Here is a 22,669-nt window from a genome sequence, read left to right as displayed (position 1 = left end):
AGGAAACAACATGAGAAATATAATCATCCTCAACTCATCTGCTCCACTGACACCTTCAACGGCAACACCTTCACATCATCCCCAGTTTGAATAAATGGAAACATCCTGTGAGCGAAAGTGAGTGAAGGTGTGTATGTGTGTGTTAGTATTGGGCCCAGAGAACGACAGCTTTCCTCTGTTCCAGTCCAGATTCACTCTGATCCTCTGGAGCTTCTTCTGAACCGAGAGAGCAGTGAATCCAGCTGATGGTGAGCGTGTTGAGTATTTACCTAAACAGACCACTACTCCCCAAAATCCAGACTCTGTTTCCCTTCCTCTTGATAGACTCTTCTACCACACCAAGCATCCAGCTTGTACTGTCTCCAACCTCGACATCCCAGCTGTGAGTCCCTGAGTTAAAGCCCTCAGAGCTCATGACAGAATAGAACCAATCAAACCTCTCTGGATTATCAGGAAGCCGCTGCCTCGCTCCTTCTCTCACTGTTCAGATCTTCAGACAGGATAAGGTCTGGATGAGCAGTGTTTGGGTCCAGAATGAGAGGAGTGTAGGAGACCATGTCCTTCATGTTGTTCCAGATGTTGAAGGTCAGGTTGCCCAGGTGTTTGGCTCAGTCTATCAGAGCTCCTGAGGGCAGCTGTGGATCATCCAGCAGGGGGCAGCGCTGGACTTTTTCCACTGCAGCCTTGTAGTTGTGCAGGAATGAGCCACCTTCAGCTCTCAGCTCCTCTTCTGTGGCTCTGTGTCTGAACGAGCTGCTATCGCTCTGCCCAGAACCTCCATCATCTCCTTCATCATCCCACTCTTCTGCTCCTCTTCCTCCCTCAGTGCGGCCAGCCTGCTAGAAACTGGTGAAGCTTCTTAAACTGCTCCTTAATCTGCTTCTCTGTGTGCCGGGCCTGGACCTTAATGTGTTCTGCTGTTTGATCAAACTTCACTTGAACTTCTACACAAACCTTTAACTTCTTCTTTAAGGCCTCCAGAGTTTCCTTAAATTCCTTCTTGTGTTGTTGTGCAGCTTCATCGATGGGTCTGAATCTGTGCTTGGTGTGTTTTTCTGAGTCTCTGCAGACGAGACACGCTGGCTGCTGATGGTCGAGACAGAACAGTTTGAGTTTCTCAGACTGCAGACAGCAGAGAGCCTCTGAAGCTCTCTGATCTTTCTCCTGTAAGAACAACTCACACAGGTTTTCTTAAAGCCAGGTTTAAAGGTGGTTCATACACTGATATTTCCTTACAAACTGGACAGTCGTGTTGTTCTCTCTCTCCACCATCTCTTTAGACAGTCTTTACAGAAGCTGTGGCTACATGACAGAAGAACAGGATCTCTGAAGACCTCCTGACAGGCCGGACAGCAGAGATCCTCCTCTGATCTGGAAGCCATTGAGTCTGTAGTGAAGCTGAAAACAGCAGACAGGAAGTACAGTCAGTCCTGGCTCCCCTCCCTCCTCTGCTACCTTCACTGAGTCGTGTTTTTGCTCAAACTCACATTCAGTGTGTGGAGCCTCAGCAGCTTGAAGCAGCAGTGTTGGAGTTTTCCACTTTTCTCTCCTGTAGCTGACTCACAGGAAGAAGCTAGTTTGTTCTGAACTCAGTCTGATCGTCTGTGCGTCTGTCTTTAATAAAGAAGTGGAACAGCCTCATTCCTCGTTCTTCTCAGAAGTGTGACATGAGGGGGTGGAGCTTCATTCAACTTCCACTTATTTCACTCAGGTGCGCCCACATCCTCATTTTAGTTTTGACAGTATTTTTGTGATTTGGGGAAAGCCTCGGAGAGGACTGGCGGCGGCTCCTGGGCCTGGCAGATCCCCATTTATTTATTTATTTCCGAGAGGTGAAGAAGTGAAAAGACTGAAGGGGGGACAGGAAAACCACAACGAACAGCTTGTAGAGCTGAGGGATCATATACATAGATAAGAACTGAAAAGGGCATGTTTGGAGGCGTGCGCCTGCTCCTGAAATTAAGATATTTTATCCCAAAAATGTGTGAGTGTGACAGCAGAGTGCAGGTGTTTATTGCAGGTCAAAAGACCTTTTTTGAAGCTCAGAAAATAAAGTGTTGCAGGTGTTTGGCAGCTTTTGTTTCAGACTTATATAAAAGTGAAATGGATTGTAAACGTGTGTTTTTTGGCTCCTCTCACTGAACAACCAGCAGTTACTGCAGGGGTGGGCAACTCCAGGCCTCAAGGACCGGTGTCCTGCAGGTTCTAGACATCACCCTGGGTAAACACACCTGAATCATATGACTAGTTCACTACCAGGCCTCTGGAGAACTTCAGGACATGTTGAAGAGGTAATTTAGCCATTTGAATCAGCTGTGTTGGATCAAGGATCTAAAACCTGCAGGACACCGGTCCTTGAGGCCTCGAGTTGCCCACCCCTGAGTTACTGTAACTCTTCCATCAGGCCAACGCCAGCATCAAATTCTGTCTGACACAAACAACAGCTTAGAATCTAAGCTTTGACTTAAAGTCAAAGATTAAATTATATCTAAGCCTTAGATGGAATTTAATCTTTGACTTTAAGTCTGCCTCTTTATTCTCTGAAGCAAAGTTTAATCAATTTGAGTTTGTAAGAAATGTTGTTTAAAATTTTCTGCTGGAATTTTTTTCAGGCAGATGTTTGATGGTCAGGTGGGAGGCGTTTAATGAAATAATGTGGAATGACCTGTACTTAGAAAAATCTCTAGTGATGTGAGCGGCTCATAGAGACAGAAACATGACTGCAGATGGATGCTGTAGATCGAGTAGGAGTCCTGGATTAGGAGACTGTGTGAAATCAGATCTGATTTATTGAAATATGAAGAAAACATTAAAGTTACACAGATATTTACAATTAATCTGATTCTGCCCACTCAGATGATGATGATGATGTTGCAACAAACGCGTGCATGTATCTTCATTTGCACCAGAGCTAAGTTATGACAGGTAAACAAAGAACTGACAGAGTAAAGAAAAATATACAGAAATACTGAAGCAGCCAAATCTCCCGAGTGAATCTGCAATGCTGCGACATCACAAGAAGCCTCCTGTCCACCTGCACATGTCAGTCTCTGTCCAGCTGCTCTCACAGCAGCCAGCAGAGGCACAAAGGGTTCAGACTCTCTTTATGATGCAGTTTCATGCATCCCATATGCAACCCTCACCTCCATCACCAGGGCAGTGGCAGTTAGAGCGTCCACTTTAAACACCTGCAGAGACACACAGGAGAAAAAAGATGTTGTTAAGCATGAACTCTGGTCAGGAGATTTTCCAGTTTCTTCAGATGGTGACATCACAGCGCGTCAAAGAGTGTTTAAAGTCTGTTTCAATGAGCCTGATCCTGCAGATAATCTCCGTATCTTAGAGATGGGTGTCCTCATTCTGCTTTTAGTGGTTCCAGTTCTTACAGCAACCCTCCAAAACTGAACCAAGACCATCAAAATCAAATCCATCCAGTCACAAGAGGCGGCCCTTTTTTGGAGAAGTAACTCGCTGACATGAGGTAAACTTCTGACCTGGTACATCGTCATGGTAACTGATGCTGAGCATCTATCTAACCTGAGCAACCAGGGCCCTGTGCTTCGTACGTCGCTTACTACATCCAAGATCAAATGAAACATCCAAGACCAAACCATCGCGCTAACCGTGAGCTCGCTAATCCGGTTCCCCGAACACACCTGTTGTTGACGATTAGTACAGCTGGACGCAGTAATGTGACATCACTGGGTGTCGTAAAAGGGGCTACGCATCGATAGTAGAAACATTGATCGGCAACCCGCTGATTGGTCGGCGAAAATGTCGAAGGTATTTTCCGGCAGCAGAGCAAGAACTCTTGATTGAGGGATTTCAGGAGTTTCAGAGTTTAATTAAAACGCAAGGGAACACTGCAAAGGCTGCAAAAGCAAGGAGAGAGGGGCTGGCAGAAAGTTGCTGACAAATCAAACTCGTAAGTAATTCAATAATAACAATAATAATGGAGTGGGTTTATATAGCGCTTTTCAAGGCACCCAAAGCGCATGACAATACCACTATTCAGTCACTTTGTTATTTATTTATAGATTTATTATATTACACTATATTATCCAATATTATATTACATTATATTATATTGTTATATTATATCCCCTTTCACATTAGAGCCACAACAGGACCCACTAGAACATGGGAACAAGTAAAAGTGGAATATAAGAATATTCTACAGAATGGTAATATTTATCACTTATATTGCTTTTCGTCTCTTGGAAAGAGACCCTGAAATACTCTGTTTGTTTGTTCATAACAGCAACCAAGAAAAGGGCAGAGCAAAAAAAAAGACAGGTGGTGGTCCTGCACCCCCTCGTCAACAAGTTGGTTAAGTGAATAATACCCTCACGGGAATATCGATATCTCTCAATGAGCACACTGTCGCGCTGAGCTAAAGGATCCTGTCTGTCCCGCAATATACGCTGAATTCTGAGGACTCTCCTTATCAATCTTGCACCTTCCTCAATGGGTGGCTCGCGTAAACGGACAGGACATGGCTGTGACAGACTTCCCAAATCCACCTTCGCTTTTATAGCCGTGGTCTCTCATCTTGATTACACGAAGTGATTTGCAATTACTACTCTGAAATATGAATTACATCTGTAATAATCACATACATGTAATAGAATGTTAATAGTACATTTCCCTTTTTTAGGAAATGACCTGTATGTATCTGTGTGAAATCAATGAAAGGATCAAATGCTGCATTATCTTTAGTTACATTGATAATATTTATTTATGGTGAAACAGGTGTGGAATATCGCTGTTGCTTTCGTATAAATGAAGCGGACATACCTGCGTGGCCGCGATCTAATCCTGTTTACATAAAGTAAACCTGCTCCCGAGCAGGTTTACGCTTACGGCTCTGTTGCTATGACAGCAAGTCCCGGATGAGCTTCGGGGAACCGAACGATCCAAGATCACGCGAAATCGTCAACAATCTAATCCAGCTAACTTACTTAGCGAGGTACGAAGAACAGGCCCCAGATCTCCAAAAAACATGTGGTGTGTTTACCTCGTCTCTCTGTGTGTGCACAGACACTTGGTGCTGCAGTAGCGCCCCCCGCAGGTGGTGCAGGTGTAGTGCGACGGGAACCCACAGACGCAGCAGAAGTGGCGTGCAGGTAGCGAGGAGGGCGGGGCCGCCGCTGACAGGTAGTTAGGCTCTGGCTTCTCTGAGAGATTCTATCAATCAAAGGAGAGGAGACAGTGGGTCAGCTAACGACCACCTTTCAGCCAATCAGAGAGAGGAGAGAGGGCGTCTGACTCACCTCCTCCTCCAGCAGCGTGGTGAAGTTCTTCCTGAAACGCTGCTTGAAGTGGTCGCCCCTCGTCTTTCTCTTCTTCTTCTCTGGACGCACAGACAGAGAAGAAGGAGGACAGAGAATGTTTAGAGGATTTTTTGGAAGATTTTTTAATCACAAACACGTTTCCTAATATGGACTTTTCAGTTTTTAAATTGGTCGGTGTGGTGACAATGGAAAAATATTTGCAGGTTTTTAAACAGGATTTGATCTGGTTGTAATTTTCCACTTCTAATCACTACTGTTGGGCCAGCTGTGGCTCAGGAGGGAGAGTGGCTCATCAGAAGGTTAGTGGTTTAGACCTCAGCTTCTCCAGTTTGGATACCAAAGTATCATCAGGAAGGATGATGAACCTCGAATTGTCCAATATGCCTTAATTTGTGAATACAAGAAATCTCAGAGCTGTGTGAACCATGTGAAAAGTGCTTTGAATACTTAATTAGAGTAGAAAAGTATTTTATAAGTACCAGCCTATATACAGCTACTCAAGTTTCAAGGAATAAAGATTTCAGCTGCTACCGTGTAAAAAGTGTCAAAAGTGTAGGGTTCATGTGCACATTGGACGGTGAAAAACTCACCTGGTTCTTCAGACTCACTGAATGCAGGTAGGCGGGCAGTAGGACCTGGGGGAGGAAGGGAGGACAGAGGGTCGTCCTGGAAACACAAAACAAGATGTCATTACTAAGCAATAATACAGACTGTTTATTAACAGCCCGTCAGACATACATGAGCCAATCAGCATCACTAACAGGTGGACATGTTTAAAATCATTGTATTTCATTATAGCAACACCATGTTTACCTATGTTCATTCACCACTTCTAGTTTCTCTAAGGCCACATCGAGCAGCTGGAGATGGTGAAAGAGGGTTAGAGGGTTGTGACCTCTGACCCTGACAGAAGCAGAACATCAGTGATCAAGCAGCTCATGCGCCTTACAGGTTACTATAATGTGTGACATACACAGAGAGAGCTCTGAGCTTTCTTCTGATTAGTCCCCCGAACTGCACAATTCAATGTTAGAGGATTTCTAAAGAAGTCCTGCTTAAAATCTCCACCTGTGCTTGTTTCTATGTGAATGCGAGGTGGATGAAGTGATCCCCGTGTACAGAGTGGAGCTCTGTGTGGATGTTAGAGGGAAGTGAGAGCAGAAAAGCTGTCAGTCAACTTTAAATTACAGACACGGACCTGGAAGTTGTCTTTTTCCAGAGCCTCCAGCTGACGGGTCAGCCTCCTCTGTCTGGTGGCTTCATCCAAAACTCTGCGCTGACCAGCCTCCACCCGAGCTGTTGGATCCAAACACACAGTTTCCATCAGTTGGTATCAGTGATAAAAGACCCATCGACTCAGCTCATTTCTATAAAGTTCTGTGTAGTTTTTCCAGCATGTAAACCAAAGGGAAATCATCAGGACTGCTAATTGTGATACAGCACACAGTCACCTCACAGAGGTTCATTCTGAGCAGGAAAAAACAGCTGAAAGCTCAAAGGCTCAGCAGTTTAAGGGATTTCAAACCTGCCACAGTAGCAGCTTAAGGGTCTGCAAACGTTTTAAACACAGAGTGTGACCATGCTGAAAAGCTCCAGTGATGGTGATGTTTTCCCTGTCGGCTTCACCTTCTCTTCACGTTCAGTGGGACTCCTGGGAGGAAGCTTTGATGCACTTACAGCAACATAATGTTCAGAATCTCTCTCCAGGGCTCTCAAAATTTCAAAATCCCTGGTAGCCCTTCAGGCAGGGACTCTTCAGTTTTTGGTAGCCCAAAATAAATGTAAGTAGTTCGAATAAAAAAGAGAGCAATTTTTTGATTGATGTTTTGTTTCCTTTATAATATTATACATTAAAGTATAATATTGTAAAGGAAACAAAACATTAATCAAAAAATTGTTGAAAAACAAATTACAACATTGTATAAAAATTACAATCATCAACTCAAATACTTGGTTCTAATTGAACAGAAATTTCTATGAACTTGTAAGAACTGTGTAGGACATGAATCCGTCTGTGTCAGATCCTGAATTTAAAATTTCCACTGATGTCACGGGTAAGAGACAAGTGGAACCAAGATCTAGGCCATTTGCTTTTTGAAGTTTGCAAAGACTGCTAAATTTTGCCAGTGGTAGTTCACTCTTTGCAACATAGTACGCTGTTCTAAACAGATTTTTCAGGTTTATTTTTAGTATGTTATTTGCAATTGGTGTTTGTTCTGGGAAAGATATTGCAGACTGAGCAATAATGCATTTCTTGCATTTCTCATGGGTTCTAATGGGGGCCTTTCTTAAAATGACTGGTCCCAGTAACAAAGGCGCTTATCGACTCAGAAATCGAGAGAAAACCAACAACACACCCGGCAGAACATTATGTTATTTACACGGGTGCACATAAATGGTCCGCATGTGCGCATTCGCTGTCAAAATAAAAGACGCGCACCAGATAAGAAGTTGCAACGCGCGTTTGCGTCCATATAAAAAGCACTGTTTTTGTCCGCTAGAGTGGGATTTTCACGGCACATTCTGCACCACATCTCTGTGCGTTCATCATTTGTTTGAAGCCAGCTCACCTCCTGCAACCACTTTTCCGAGAATACGCGCTTCTTTTGTGGTTCGGACTCCTTCTGACATTTGTTTGGAGGTGGAGGAACACCAAAGTAATTGCTTAAAGGAGCTTCTTCGACATCTTTAAGAGTTTTAAACAAATGTCTGTCCTCCAGAAAATCTTATGTATGCAAACACGCGTTGCAACTTCATATCTTGTGTTTGTTTTTTTTTTGTTTTTTTTTGACAGCGAATGCGCACCTGCGGACCACTTATGTGCAGCCCCGGTTATATAGCTCGTCATATTGCAGCCACAGAAATTCTTTTGTCCATGAAACCATATAGCTGCACTTTCTTTTTGCCTTATAGTCTGATTTGTACGGTGGCTGGTGGTAAGCTTTTCTTTGGCTGTCACTTCTTCACCCTGACCCTGTCTTATTTGGCTCAGCAGAACTAAAATATATATCCTGCTGCTTTTACACACACACACACACACACACACACACAGGTCAGCGATTCTCTGCGATCAACCTCTCACATGTTTAAGCTTGCTGCGGGAGACTTCACTTGTCATGTTTGCATAGTAAGCTAACGATTAATAAGACGATGTCAGAGGAATTGGTGCACAGATTATCATCACTCACCAATCAGTGCTGTCGCTCTCTATACACAGTTCGCGCGATTGCAAAGTGAAAGCAAAAAAACAAGCGCAAACTCAAACGCGATTTCAATATGTCACATATTGACAGTGGCTCACCGATGCCAATGACATAATTACCCAGCTACATTTCCGAAAGAATGCAAAAGCATTGACATATATTTTCCCTTCCTACAATAGCCCGACGGGCAGGGCAGAGATAGATTTTGGTAGCCCGACTGGAAAAATCGCTAGCCCCGGGACGTCGGGCTAGCGATTTTGCAAGCCCTGCTCTCTGCTCCACTCCGTGTGTGAGGAGATGCACTCACAGTGAGACTGAGAGCAGGGAAAGGAGAAACTATCAGCAGAAAAGCCTGCTATCAATTTAGGACTGGAAAAAGCTGGCTGGTGTGTCCCTGAATTACCCTTTACTAGTAGTTTTAGTGTTTCCTTCCAATCAAACCATACCGCACTGTGAAAACGTTAAATTTATCTCATTCTGTTCTCGTATTATTGTCTGGAAGCTCATCAAACAAAATCTGAACCAGTTAAGTACTTAACTTAAATTCGGCTCACAGCTGGAGCCCAAAAAACATCTTTTACTTCAGTGAAACACCCAAAATCCTTCAGGTGGTCCTGGTTAAATAAACCGTAAAGTAACATCACCTACGGTCGATCCTCTCCTATAAGTTGGGGTTGTTTTTTTTTTTAAATAACTGGACTATTCCTTTTTAACATGTATATGTTAGAATAAAACCCTGAAGCTCTATAAAAACAGTAATAATAACATTAACAGTAAACAACACGAACCGCTCAGCAAACCGGAGTTGAGTTTAAAACCAACGTTTCCCCTGTGAGCTCCAAGTTAAAGAAGATAGAACAACAGAGGGGCTCTCTGTTAAAGTGTTTTTACACCGTCTGACTGCATGACAGTGTTTTATATTCAAAAAAAGAGTTCAAACAGACCAACACTCACCGGAACCTTTCTTCTCCAGCACCATCTTTGTTCACGTCCTCTGTACGGCGGCCGTGTAAGTCCCTGTCAGAGCAAACGAAGCGCGTTTGTCATCTTGACCGCTGATAGGACAATTAAAGGGTGACAACTTTTGATGATTTTGATGGCTGATCTTCATTCTACTTCATTCTAATTCTACTTTTTTCTGAAGTGAGTGTTTTATGTTTGTTATTTTAAATAAAGTTTGAGCGTTTTCTTCAGTCTGTTGTACCAAAATATGCTAAGAATTGCGCTGGGAGACACTCAACAGAAGTGGAGGATCTACCGTTTTTGTGAGGAAAGAAAAGACGAGAGGTAAGTGTGTAAGCCTAACTATTAGCCTAAAAATCTGTCATCAGTTTTATATGAATCATGATAAAACACACCTAGCATGTTTTGGGTTCCTGCAACTGGTCCGTCAGGTTATTGTCTCCCCAGAAACACTTCCCTTGTGCCTTTGGAAATCTGTTTTTTCCTATTTCTGTTTTGTTTTTTCCTATTTCCGTTGTGTTTTGTGTTCTTTTGCAGTGTTTTTCTTATTGCGGATGTTTTCTTAAGTTGCAGTCTGTTTGGCCTCTCAGGGCCACCATAGTAGAATTGCCACCTGGAGATGATATATTGTACTCAGTTATAGTGGTTTCATTGGACAATGATGTGGTGAATGATGGAGCTGCCAGGCTGGAGGGAAAGAGAAGAGTCAGATGTAATGAAAGAGGTCATGCTGAAGTCACTGCGCAGCCATTATGTAAAGTTCTGTGAATTAGTAAAACTCACATTTAATTTCATAAAAACATCACAAACCTTGAATTGCCTGATTGTACATCATCATCACTGTGGAAGCTTCAAGAGGTTTCACAATAATTTAAGTGAGAAAAACAGAGTCCAGAAAAGTATGTGCAGCAAACAAAAACAGTCTCTGATAAGTTTAAATGTATTTTAGCTTATTGTTATAACTTATTTATCTTGTGTTTTATATTTGGGAGGGGCATCTAAAGTAAAGGTAAGATATTTTACCTGGGAAACCTGTTTTGATCTTTTAAATGTAACTTATTCGCTTCTAATGAGGACCGAGCCCTGGAGGAAAAGACACAGACACTGTTTTCTTAATGCTGAGAGTCCAGCTAAGCTTTGCTCTGTAAATGATGCAGCAGTTAAGAGATATCAGTAGTTTTACCTGAGACTTACATCACTTATGTCTGCATGCATTGAAAACCTGATCTGATTCATATAGAAACTAAAGAGAAGTAAGCCTCGTCCCTCCGTTGCACAGGCACTCCCGACGTTCTCGGGCCTGGAGCATAATTTCCTGTGACAACCTCCCCAACATGTGCAGCTTTGCTCTCAGGTCTGGAACGTAAAAGACGATTTTTTTCTGGTCATTAAACGTCACTTTATACGTCACACGGCTCAAAACGGTTTATCCTTTCTCCCTCGTACTGAGGGGACTGAGGAGACTCGTCCAGCCTGACTGCCCTGACATCCAGGTGTCTTCCCTGCTTGCCCTGATATGAAGAAACCCGAGAAGCCTTGCAGGTCAAATCTTATTAATCATATCTATTATGGCCACTCCTCTCTAAATCGTGGTAGTTGTTGATCTGAGATGGTTAGAGCTAAAGGCTAGAGCAACCTATTAGAGCTGTTTGGGCTAATATAGATTTATACCCAGCTTTATATGTTTATTGTTTTACAAGGGTTTAAAAGGGAATGTCCACAGTTTGGATTTGATTACAACTGCTTGGCAGGAGCCAAGCAAAATAAAATAAATAAAAAGAATAATAAAGAATAATCAAATCACCTCAATTCAACTTATTTAATTAACCCACTGAGGTAATTCTGACTTTGTTCTTGTCTTTGGGGGGGAGAGGCTGGTGGTGAGAAGATGTGTTCCACCTCAGTGCTCTGTGTTCATGGAATTAATCAGGAAAGCAGGATTCCTTGATTGATCCCACTTCTCTCAAAGCTATAATCAGCTGAGAAAACCTTGGAAGTCTTGAGAATCTTCTTGAGAATAATGGAAGTCGAAATCCTTCTCAGAATTATAATCCAACACAGTAATTATGATGATAATGATGATGATGGTGAACAGAAATAAAACCAAATCAAAGTCCAATCTGTAATTCCAATCTCTCCTTCATGCCTATGGTGGAATTTCCAAAGGCGAGAAGTAAAAAATTCAGAGATCAGTGTCTAGTGTCCTGTGTGTGCTCTCATTAACACACACACACACACACACACACACACACACACACACACACACACACACCCCTGATCAAAAACATAACCTAACTGTAACCCTGACACTAAAACCACATTTTGAGTCTCAAACATGTCTTCAAACTCACGGGGACCAGAATTTTGTCCCCATAAAAAACTGTTGGTCCACATCAGTATAGTAACATTCCCACTTTTGGTTCCCAGAAAGATATCTAAACATGGTACACGCACACTCACACACTCATGAAAGTCAGACTCTGTACAGGCTCTCAGTGACTCCTGTTATTAGAATCACTGTTATTCTACTTTGTGAGACAGTTAAATAAAGGTGTTTATTTTTCTGTGATAGATTCATGTTTAATTTAGTTCATTTATTTGTTGGAAAGAGTTAAAATGTATTAGACAAGATAATAAAAAGGGCAGCACTGATTGAAAACCTGTCTAAAATATGTGATTACAAAATAAGTGTTTGTTAAAAGTTATAAGGTGCAAAGTGCTGTGAAGTTTGGTTGAGGTAGAATTTGTGATGGTCACATGACCAGAGCTTAGCTAAGAGCACAACCATTGCATTGTGGGTCAGCACTAGCATGGATACAGAGGTGCAGATGTATTGCATTTTTTTTCTGCAGGGGCGATCGTGGCTCAAAAGTTGGCTGTTCGTCTTGTCATCAGAAGGTTGCCGATTCGAGCCCCGGACAGTCTCGGTCGTTGTGTCTTTGGGCAAGACACTTCACCTGTTGCCTACTGGTGGTGGTCAGAGGGCCCGGTGGCGCCAGTGTCCGGCAGCCTCTGTCAGTGCGCCCCAGGGCAGCTGTGGCTATAATGTAGCTTGCCATCACGTGTGTGTGAATGAATGTAGTGTAAAGCTCTTTGGGGTCCTTGGGGACTAAGTAAAGCGCTATACAAATACAGGCCATTTACCATTTTATCATTCCTGTTCTGCTAGTTCAAGACTGTTTATGGACCCTAATATGAGATTTTCACTGCTATGCAATTGATACCCACTTTTATTGGTTAAACTGCAGGGATGTCTTAGATACACAATGAACTCTAAATCTATTTATCTCTGTTGTGAACTTCACATGAAGTTTGTGTTAACAGAATCAAACTGATGCAGATCTCCTTTGAAAATACACACTCACTAGACAAAATAAAAACAGACTGCTCAAAGTAAAAGCAGAGCTCCCCCCCATGTGCTCTTTTAACAGCTGGTAGTACAAAACACAGTGACAACGATACCCTCACTACAAAAGCACAAGATATAAAAAATGGGGAAAAATTGCATTCTGGGGGTTGTTACAGTGAAATAAAAACAAAAAACAAAACACAGACATCTGAAAATGTTGAATTTTAGTAAAAACACTGCTTTGTAGCTTGATACTGTCATTACAGACAAAGTGAATATTCAAAGCCTTTGGGCGTTCATTTGAAATGCAGTAAGTGTCCTTATCAGCTGGAAGTATTAAAGCCATAAGATGACTTTTGAGAGCAGCTAAAAAACATTAAACAACAGCAATGTTGAGCCTGTTCCAAAATTTAAATGTACATGCGTTGAAGGTGGGAGATTTGTTGAATTATTAAACACATTTTTCTTCAATCAGAGGCTTAAATATCAGCCTAGGGTGGCTCTATTTACCATTGTTGAGTCAGTTATCTTTTTGTGCTACTTTTTTTGAAGGATTGTGAAAGTGGGGATACATGCTCCTGGCTGAGCATTTCTGCTTACATCTTAGAATCTCAGTTTTAAATGAAAGAGTGAATGTGAAGTTCTAAATGAAAGAGTGTGTGAGGGTGTTAGTTGTGTTGTCCGAAAACAAGCTTATCTACAATGTGTCAGTAAAGAGTGACTTGCACTTCTGGTCCGTTGAGCAATGGTTTAAAAAATTTTACTGCAAACTATAAAAGGAACCTGGATTTAAATAGAACATAGTAGTGTCGGATGTAAGTGAAGGCAATACAAGTATAAGGTGTCTATGGAATACATCTTCAAGGTTCACACTGACCAAGTGGAGAGCTACAGGCATTTCTCTCAGTCAGCTGATTGTGTTTAGGGAAAAAAAGTAGCTAAGTACACTGTTATTGCTCCACGTTGTTAGTGAGGTAACTCTGGATGTTGGTGGGTTTTGTTAAGGTTGGTGTAAACAAAAGCAGAAAAACAGTAAAAGATGCAGACAGTAAAAATCTGGTTTATTTCATGATTACAATGAAACATTTTCACAGTTGTTTCATTGTAATCATTTTTAAGTAGCATACACGATAAATGGATACTACAACATAACACACGGCAGTGAGAAGAAAAACTCACCATCTTACCAGTTTTTATATTCTTATAAACTTAAAATAAACTAGTGATATTAGAGTTTAGTGTTTTAAGTCATCTGTTAAAAAACATGAGTTGACAGTTTTTTCTACCAGCATCATTACTCAAGTTAAACGTACTGCTGATGCTTATACCATTGCGAAATTTGCTAAATAAATATGCTTAAGAGTCTTGTGTTGTTTGACATCCAGCTAAAAGTTTTAAAATAAATAAATAAATGAATGAATAAAATATATATATATATATATATATACACACACACACACACACACACACACACACACACACACACACACACAGTGGGGAACTAAAATGCTCAATAGCATTATTTTACATTTAAATTCAATACATTTAAATGTAAAATAATTTTAAAGAAATGTTTGAACTAATAATATTGATTTGTTTATTTGTTTTTTGTTTGTTTGTTCATTTTTAATTTTTGCTCTTTTCAGCTTTGTTTTCGGTTTATGGGTTTTTTTTGTCATTTATATGAAAAAATATTACATATACATAACTGTATAATTGTTTAAATGAAATTTAAAAGAAAAAGAGAAAAACAACAAACGCGCAATATTTTTACTGCTATCTTAACCACGTAATTCTGCAACATGAACACCATTTCCCACAAGCCCTTGATGAAAGTCTGGTCGCTTTAGCGGCTGTAGTCCAATAAGGTGAGGGTCCTCCCCTATCTCCGCCAATTAGGACTCTGTTGCTGTCACTGCTTATATTTTTAGTAAATTGTTCAGCACCATATGAAACTACAAATATCCCTCCACCATAGAAACTAGATCGCGCTGGGTCATTTATAATGTTCTAATAGCTGGAAAAGCGCACTCCCCGACTATACAGTGGGGTGTTTGGCTTTTTGGCTATTCGAGAAAACTGATTAATCAACACCATGCTATTTGAGCAGAAATTAAGGAGTCACTTTTATTTTTATCAGCTTAAATTTGGATAAACTAAACCTATGAAATACAGATAATAATATAGTGGCGACAGGAGCACATTATGCTTCGACAGGAGCGTCAGAACCGCTATGTTGAAAAGATAATAATGGGAAGAAAGTAGTCCCTGTCGTCACGGGGGTGTGGGCGAGTCACACTGTATAAATACGCTGGGTTGTCAAACAGCAAAGTTTACTGGACCCTCCATGCAAACTGTCAGCTGAAGACAAAGTGGGGAAACCTTGGAGAGGCTTTCAATTATTTGGGCAGCTGTGGGGGAGAAAAAAAAAATATATTTATGATGGTGAAAAAAATGTAAACTATTTCGCATCTGAACCAGTGAGTCGACACATGAAATCGGAGTCCTCGTAAGGGAATTTAAAAAAAACAAAGACAAGCTAGTACATCAGTGAAGCTAGGTGAGTAATTAACCGTCAGCCGGTGCGCGGGATTGGTTGCTTTTATGTTCAATAAAAAAGGACTGGATGTTACAGTCCCTGATAATGCAAGGACTGTAAAAAATGTAAACAAATATATAAAATTTGTTGACAGCGGGATGTTGCTGTTATTGTTCTTCTAGAAGCTTTAGCTGTCCGTTAGAGAAGGTGCACAGGGTTGAGCCCCTGGAAAGACACAGCTTTTGTTTTGCCCGAGCCCGTTATAGATTAGCTAAAGCGAGCCTCCCGGAGTGTGTTCAGCTCACGTTTATTTTCCTTCTGCTGTGCTTGCGGGGGTGTTTATGCCGAGAGAGAGAGAGGGGGGGCTGCCGCCTTCGTTCCTCAGATACTTGGTCGATAGGCTGCTCATCACTTAATTAGCTTTATAATTTAATTTACAGCGACAATTTGCCAGGGAAGGCTTCTCCACTTGCACATCAGCTAAACCAATGTCTTCTCTGGTCCACTGCCTTTTGACTCGCAAATGTCACTAAGCTTTCTCCAGGTAGACCTTAATGCGTTCTTGCAAACATTGAAGACATTTGTCCATGTTTGTCTCTTTTTTAAGGAGGCACATGTGCACAAAATTCCAAACGTAAGGAAAATTAAAGTAGCAGACAGTTTAATTTCTGTTGGTAAGTGAGGGACACGAGTACAAATTCCTGCAACATTCATATCCTTATTCTAGGCAATCATGCAGGCCTCCCTCTGCTGCCCTTATACACGGTTTTTTGTTTTTGTTATTTTCATAGCAAATTGTGTAGCTGTGCCGCTTGTCTGGTATATAGTGGATGTTTAGCAGTACTGTGTCAGCGCTGTACTAATGCCTGCATGTAAACAAAAAATACCACCCCAGATTCTGCTGATGACCTGATGAGAAGGAAAACAAGACTAGAATCAAGTCTGCCAGTGAAAATGCAAATGTTTCAGTTATGCAAGGTGGTGGGGCTTGTGTCTGTGGAAAGATTGGAGTCTTGTTTGTATTCCTCAGATTTCACTCTGAAAGCCACACATCTGTGGACAACAGCTGAGCTGTTTCTCTAATGTCATTGTTTGACATTGGATCTTGTGTATCTTGCTGCTTGCTTCCCTTTTTTTTTTTTTTTTTTTTTAAATGAGAGGTGGGAAATGCAGTAGGTGGCTTAGAGGTTTGTGCACTCAAGGTTTTTGGAGACACTGATGATGGCTGTTTCAGGTAAAAGACCGGTGCAGTCCTTTCTTTGTCAGTGTAACTCGTTATTAAGGTGAGGAATTTGCACCTCAGATGATGCAAAAACAGGGCCCCTACTTATAGCCTCATCCTAACAGCCCCCATCTTATCCTTCAATGTCACCCTTTTTTATGCAAGGGGAAAAATGCAAGACCTGTGGTTTTGTGTCACCCCTGCAGCCCTGCGTGCAGGCTGTGCAGCTTTATCTGTAGCAACATTAGAATTACCTTTAATCTGAGGCATTTTTCTAATCTTAGCTTCCGAATCCCCATCTGGCAGGGAAGTGAATGTGAGTGAATTGTTTGTGTGCATGTAGGAAGGAGGAGGGGAGGAGAGGTGAAGGGAGGGAGATGGGGTGGTGTTGAACACATTCAGTGCATTCTGGGAAACTGTGTTCTGTGGAGTCGGCTAACTGTCCTTCCATTTTACACATCTTCTCCGGTACATCCTTTTGTATTATGATATGCATATAATGTTGCTCTCAGTGGGAATGTGCATGGTGACGAGTGGACTCTTGTACGATTGTGTATTAAAGCAAGAAGCACTTCATGCAATTGCATTCAGATTATGCAGGATTTACGAAGTGCACAGCATCTGTTACATCCACCCTGAGGCTGATAAACAGGAAATATAAAAGGGTAAATTTTAGGATTGCAGGATGCAGGAGTTATACTTCATATCACTACTGTAATTAAAAAAAATAAAAAATACCAGTAGGCATTTGAATAGATATCCCGATGCTTGCACTGGTTGGCAGGTGCATGTATTATGCATTTTTCAGTGTTGTTGGAAGCTTATGACTCCATTAGGATTTTGGCTTTTTTTTTTTTCTTTTTTTTGTATCGAAAGTAGTGGCAGGAATTTCTTCTCTTGTGATGCATTATGTGTGGGTAATTGTCTTGTATGTAAGACTTGAGTTTTTTTTTTTTTTTTTTTTAAAGCTCACTATAAAATAATACTCTGATTACAATCCCCCTGTAGCCCCGTCTTTCTGTATTCCAAAAATACCACATTAACTGTCTGTTGTGAGAGATCAGCTGAAAAAACAAATTCCTCATTTTCACACAAAGTTATATTGCTCTTCTCTTCTTGTCTTCATAGTTGAGGACCTGCCAACACAAAACAGCCTGTAACCTGCAGCCTCTGCCTTCAAGGTGCCTTTACCATGGTGACACTAAAAGAATCAAACACTGCACAATAAGCCAGAGGGGGACAAAAAGATTTGTTGCCACTGCATTGCCTCACTTTCATCTCATCCCCTTTGAACACTTTGTTCCCACACTGGCACTAACCCGGTGCAGACATGCATCTGGAAGTGAAGGTCGCGCTCAACTTCATCGTGTCCTACCTGTACAACAAGCTGCCTCGTCGACGAGCCGACCTGTTTGGCGAGGAGCTGGAGAAGATACTAGTTTCTCGTTTTGAGGGTCACTGGTACCCCGAGGCCCCACTGAGGGGCTCTGCTTTCCGCTGCATTCACCTGGGTGCACCGAGGGACCCTGTGGTGGAGTTGGCTGCCAAAAGAAGTGGGCTGGACACGGAGGAGGTGCGGGCAAATGTTCCTGCAGAGTTGAGCGTGTGGATTGACCCTTATGAGGTGTCCTACCAGATTGGAGAGAAGGGTGCGGTGAAAGTGCTCTATCTGGAGTCCCCCCCTGGCCTCGGTTGTGACAGCGAGCCGGCCGAAGGGGTCATCAGAGAGGCTAAATTAGATGCAGAGATGGAGGATGCCAAGAGCTTGGGCTTTAATCCAGATGCTCAAGTGTTTGTACCAGTTGGAAGTCAGGCATCTCCTTCCTTAATGCCATCCCTCTCCAGTTCTCCCACACCCCTATCTGCCCAGTCCTGCCCTGGAATCTTCAGCTACCCCAGCTCCAGCACACCCACCGATCCCAGCATCCATTCCTCCAACACATCTACTCCTTCTCCTCCGAGCGGCGGTCTGCCCTACCTCTCCACTCAGCAGCCACCTGCTGCTCTTCCTGCTGCCCGTCCACAGCCAATCACCTTCACCACTGCCAGCTTCGCCGCCACCAAATTCGGCTCCACCAAAATGAAGAAGTGCAGTGGGGCCGGGTCAGGGTCTGCAGGCTCTGGTGTCATCGTACCACCATCTCAGAGGATACTCTCCCGCTCTCCTACCACCATCTCAGCACCAGAGCTGCTTAAGCACAAGCCCCTCTCTCTCTCCTTGCACTCCCTCGGGGGTCCCATCCACAGCCAGCTCTCCCCCAACGCCAAAGAGTTTGTCTACCCTGGATCTCCAGGCCCTCTTTACTTTGATGCAGACACCCAGCCCATGCAGCCTCTTACCAGCCCTTTCCAGCCCTCGCACACTATCAACACCCACCCACCATTTGATCCGTTCTCCAGCCCTCCTGCCCAGAGCGTGGGCATCATTGGCAGCAGTGGAGGGATCTCTTACATGGAGAAGCCACCATTTGTTGAGGGTTTAGGAAGCTACAACCTGCAATATCCCAGCCAGTCTTTCCAGCCTGTCGTGCTGGCCAACTAAGCCTTCATTTGTAATAAGAATTGTTGCAGGAGCAGTTGGGTGTACGGCAAAGACCCTCCTGATATTTTCAGTTTTTCTAACAAATTGTTCTAATACTAATGTGTGTTAAGAATTAGTTTTACTACAAAGATTTACAATGTCCACTAAATATTTAGTGTGATTTGTTTGGTATCTCTATAACCCGCCCCAAACCCCACCCTGCTCCTACTTCCTGTGTCCATTGCTGTTACCCGTTATTTGTATTTGTGTTGGCTTGGAATGGGTGCTTCTGTTTTTTTTTGGTTTTTTTTGTTGTTGTTTTTTTTTTTTTGTTGTTTTTTTTGTCCACCTTTTTGCCGTCTCCAATTTCATGTTTATGATTTTGCAATGAATGCTAACGTGAGTGTTTTTTTTTCCTTTTTTCTTCTTGTTTTTTGGGACTTGTAGTCTAGTGGACTCTAGTATAGCTCCATTTTGCACTGCACTGTCATGCTGTGAAAAAGGACTTTGCCAAGTCCTGCAGGGAACGACGGCTGTGGAAAACTCAGCACTTTGCTCTGCAATCTGCTCTGCCCTACTTGCCACAAATACGGGGTGGGGTTGGTGGAGGGGCTCTGCTCTCTGTGCATGTAGTTCGCTTCTGTTTGGTCGTGGTTCAGAGTGATTGAGAGACTCGTTGCTTGCACAGTGAAGCCCTGTTACCTTTGAAACAACCTGACGCACGGGCATATTTCAAGTCTTGTTGGTGGACGCATGTTGAAAGCAGGTTATCATCAGCTGGAATGGGCACGTGACCGGGGTTTCAATGAAGCAAGGGCAGCTAAGGGGAGAATCGAGGCGCTAAGAGTAATGTAGTTGAATGTATTGTACCTGTCAAGGGAAATTGCAGCTGTGAAGGTCAGCAAAATGGATTTGGGGGTGGGGGGGGTACCTTTTTTTATGAATGTGAAAACAAATGAATCTTTTGAATTTTAAGGCGATAACCATCTGCTGATTAGGCCAGTTGTGCACATAAAGATGCAAATTATGGTTTCACACATATTCACACATATTCAAACATACACCAGTCAGCAGCATATGAAGGTGAACAGGCAGGAAGGATGAGAGGTGGGGGTGGGGGGGTGGGAATGCAGCAGTAGCTCAGCATTAGGGATTGTGATAAATGGCTTAGCATGACTTTGACTATGAAGGAGAGGCTTTCCTCTGCATGGACAGGAGGGAGGGAGGGAGACGGTAAGAGAGAGAAGCAGCTAGAGGGTTCTGTTGCCCCCTGTGCCATTCAGGGTGTACTGGCTTAGAAAGCAACGCTTTAACACCCAGAGCACGTTTCTGATGGGCTTAAATGGTATTGAAGCCAAAGGCTCACTATTCTCTCAGTCCTCTTAAAATTCTCCAGCGATCTCTGCTCCTCCGGCTGTTGCAAAGGAAAAACCAGAATTGTACAGTTCAGGTTGCTCTCTTTATTTTCTTTTTCTTTCTTTTTTTTTTTTTTTTTTTTAAATTTATTTCCCAGCTGCAGTGATGCGAACAGAGATGCAATGAGGAGTGTTCTTCTGTGGCATCTGTCGTGTCACTGGATAGCTTGTCAGAGATCTGATGTTTGTATTGGTGCAGTTTAACAGCGGGGCCTGATGTCATTGTTGGTTCGTCCCTGAAAGAGAAGGGTAACCTCCACATGTCCACGTCCAGCGGTCCAGCACTTTATTACCAGGCTCCCGATGCCGAACTGTTCCTTTGCCCTCCGTTTGGCTGTTGCACATTTTATTCAGATGTCATGAAATGCTTTGGAAACTCCAATGAGCTACATTTGCATCACAAACGGGAAAGAGATGCAGTCAGTCTCACTCTTGGTTGGCTGGTTGTTTAGTTTAGTTTTTTGTTATTTTGTTAATGTTTTTCAGACTATAGATATTTTTGTACTAGAAGGACCCTTGTCTTGTCCTCATGTTGGTTTTGCAATGTGGCATTACTGTCATATGCAGCAAGCTTTAGTTGTTTTTGTTTCAGAGGGAATGAGTGGGTGAAGTGTACACCTCTGTAAATGTTACAGTTGTGAGGGAAAAGGCTTTTTTTTTCTTTCTTTTTCTTTTTGATCTTGAATCTATTTCCACCATTTTTTTTTTTTATATTAGTTTTTGAAAATGATCACTAAAACATTTGTATAAGACATGCAGAGTCCAGGAATATGTGTATAAAAAGTTCTTATGTTGAGATTCTTTGTTTAGTTTCTTACATGCTGAAGTTATTTTTTCAGAAAAATAACATGAATATATGCAAATTGAGACGTAAATAAAGATGTACAGAATAAAGTATTGAATGTTTATTGTACCTTGTACACCATATGTCTAATAAGACGGGTAAATGTAATCATTCTTCAGTTTGCAGTTGGAGTTAGAAATGTTTACAGTGGGTTTGTGTAGGAAAAGATGGCTGATCACCACTTTCTGTGCTCCGAGGGCAGTCTGACAGCACTCCTCCCCATAGGCATTACATTTAAACCAAAACAATGTATTTTCTTTTTTTTTTCTTTTTTTCTTTAAAAAAATTAATTAGTCCTATTTTCACGTAGCACACACTCTGTATATTATAAACTCCCCAACACTTTTAATTTATCTGCATTTCAATTCCCAGATCTGCTAATATTAAAAAGAACAAAATGTTCCTTCTATCTTTATCGTTTCTTTTTTTCTTTCTTTTTTTTTGTCTTGACTGAGCCACCCTTGCTCCATCAGCCGGATCCTTATGGTACTGATACTATAGCCATAATCCCTGACTGTCTTTACTTACACACCCTTCTCCAATTCAATGAAATGCCATAAGTTTTTAAACAACCCTGAAGGATTCAAGGGGTTTCTACCTCTCTCCAATATCTCTCTTCAATAAGAAGGCAACCGGTTTGGGAAAAGACGAGGGAAATGAATGTTGCTCTGAACTGTTGTCAACCCTGGTTTAGATTGTGTTAGGTTTATTTAATGGTGAAAACATTTGGAGGGATTCTTTGAGTCATGCATGACCAGAAACATTTCTCTGTACCCCTCACATCCTGATTAAAACCAAAATTGAAACAAAAAATAAGCATAGAGGCGATGGTGGTATTACATTTCCTAATAACACAAGCTGGAGAGTCAGCTCTTAGATATTTGAAAGAAGTAAATAAAGGGGGGAAGCACCATAAACCTGAATGCGGGCTGTTCTAAAATCAGGGTTGAGCAGGAATGACGATGGAGACAAGAATTTTGTATTCTGATGTCGTTTTGCTTATATTGATGTTTGCGTTTTACTTTGCACTTTGGGATATTTCATTGGCATAAAATAAATTTATTTTCTATGTAAAAAAAGAAAAAAGTGAATAAACATTAACCTTTAAGAGTAAAATGGATCTAATAAAATGTTCAGATGATGTATAAATAGTGTTTTCTTTCCTGCCTGTATTTTATTATTATTCTTCCTATTTTGTATCTGATCTGTACACCCTGTAGATGTATAATGAATATTTCACTACTGAGATGCAATGACCTGTTTTCTGTGCTGCCCCCTCGGGAATGGGGAGTTACTACTGCAGTTTCTTATTGTATGAG

The 22,669-nt window shown here is 41.9% G+C and overlaps 2 protein-coding genes across 2 annotated transcripts; one reads left to right on the top strand and one right to left on the bottom strand.

Moving 5' to 3' along the window:
• Positions 1–2,771: 2,771 nt before the first annotated feature.
• znhit1 (zinc finger, HIT-type containing 1) lies at positions 2,772–9,921 on the bottom strand. Its single transcript, XM_085453644.1, has 7 exons — positions 9,856–9,921; positions 9,452–9,514; positions 6,493–6,590; positions 5,885–5,960; positions 5,274–5,353; positions 5,018–5,187; positions 2,772–3,188 (listed from the first exon to the last, which is right to left on the bottom strand). Exons 2-7 carry the CDS (start codon positions 9,474–9,476, stop codon positions 3,167–3,169), a joined length of 471 nt encoding a protein of 156 aa, XP_085309770.1. The 5' UTR covers positions 9,477–9,514; positions 9,856–9,921; the 3' UTR covers positions 2,772–3,166.
• A 5,203-nt stretch (positions 9,922–15,124) lies between these two features.
• tob2 (transducer of ERBB2, 2) lies at positions 15,125–20,196 on the top strand. The gene is made up of 2 exons (XM_085453643.1): positions 15,125–15,369; positions 17,699–20,196. Exon 2 carries the CDS (start codon positions 17,901–17,903, stop codon positions 19,110–19,112), a length of 1,212 nt encoding a protein of 403 aa, XP_085309769.1. The 5' UTR covers positions 15,125–15,369; positions 17,699–17,900; the 3' UTR covers positions 19,113–20,196.
• The last annotated feature ends 2,473 nt before the right edge of the window (positions 20,197–22,669 follow it).

Source organism: Copadichromis virginalis, linkage group LG4 (assembly GCF_057382275.1).
Source record: "Copadichromis virginalis isolate Kocher_CV1m ecotype Utaka linkage group LG4, C_Virginalis_male_GT1.1, whole genome shotgun sequence".
Lineage (NCBI taxonomy): Eukaryota > Metazoa > Chordata > Actinopteri > Cichliformes > Cichlidae > Copadichromis > Copadichromis virginalis.
Note: the sequence above shows the minus strand (reverse complement) of the source record. Positions and strands in the feature narration are given on the sequence as shown.

Excerpts from the sequence above, each read along its gene's own strand:
- znhit1 (XM_085453644.1), bottom strand. The coding sequence starts at position 9,476 with ATGGTGCTGGAGAAGAAAGGTTCCG. Across the intron at positions 5,188-5,273 it reads CCACGCTGCTGGAGGAGGAG|AATCTCTCAGAGAAGCCAGA; the intron begins GTGAGTCAGACG and ends TTTGATTGATAG. Across the intron at positions 3,189-5,017 it reads TGCACACACAGAGAGACGAG|GTGTTTAAAGTGGACGCTCT; the intron begins GTAAACACACCA and ends GTGTCTCTGCAG.
- tob2 (XM_085453643.1), top strand. The coding sequence starts at position 17,901 with ATGCATCTGGAAGTGAAGGTCGCGCTCAACTTCATCGTGTCCTACCTG.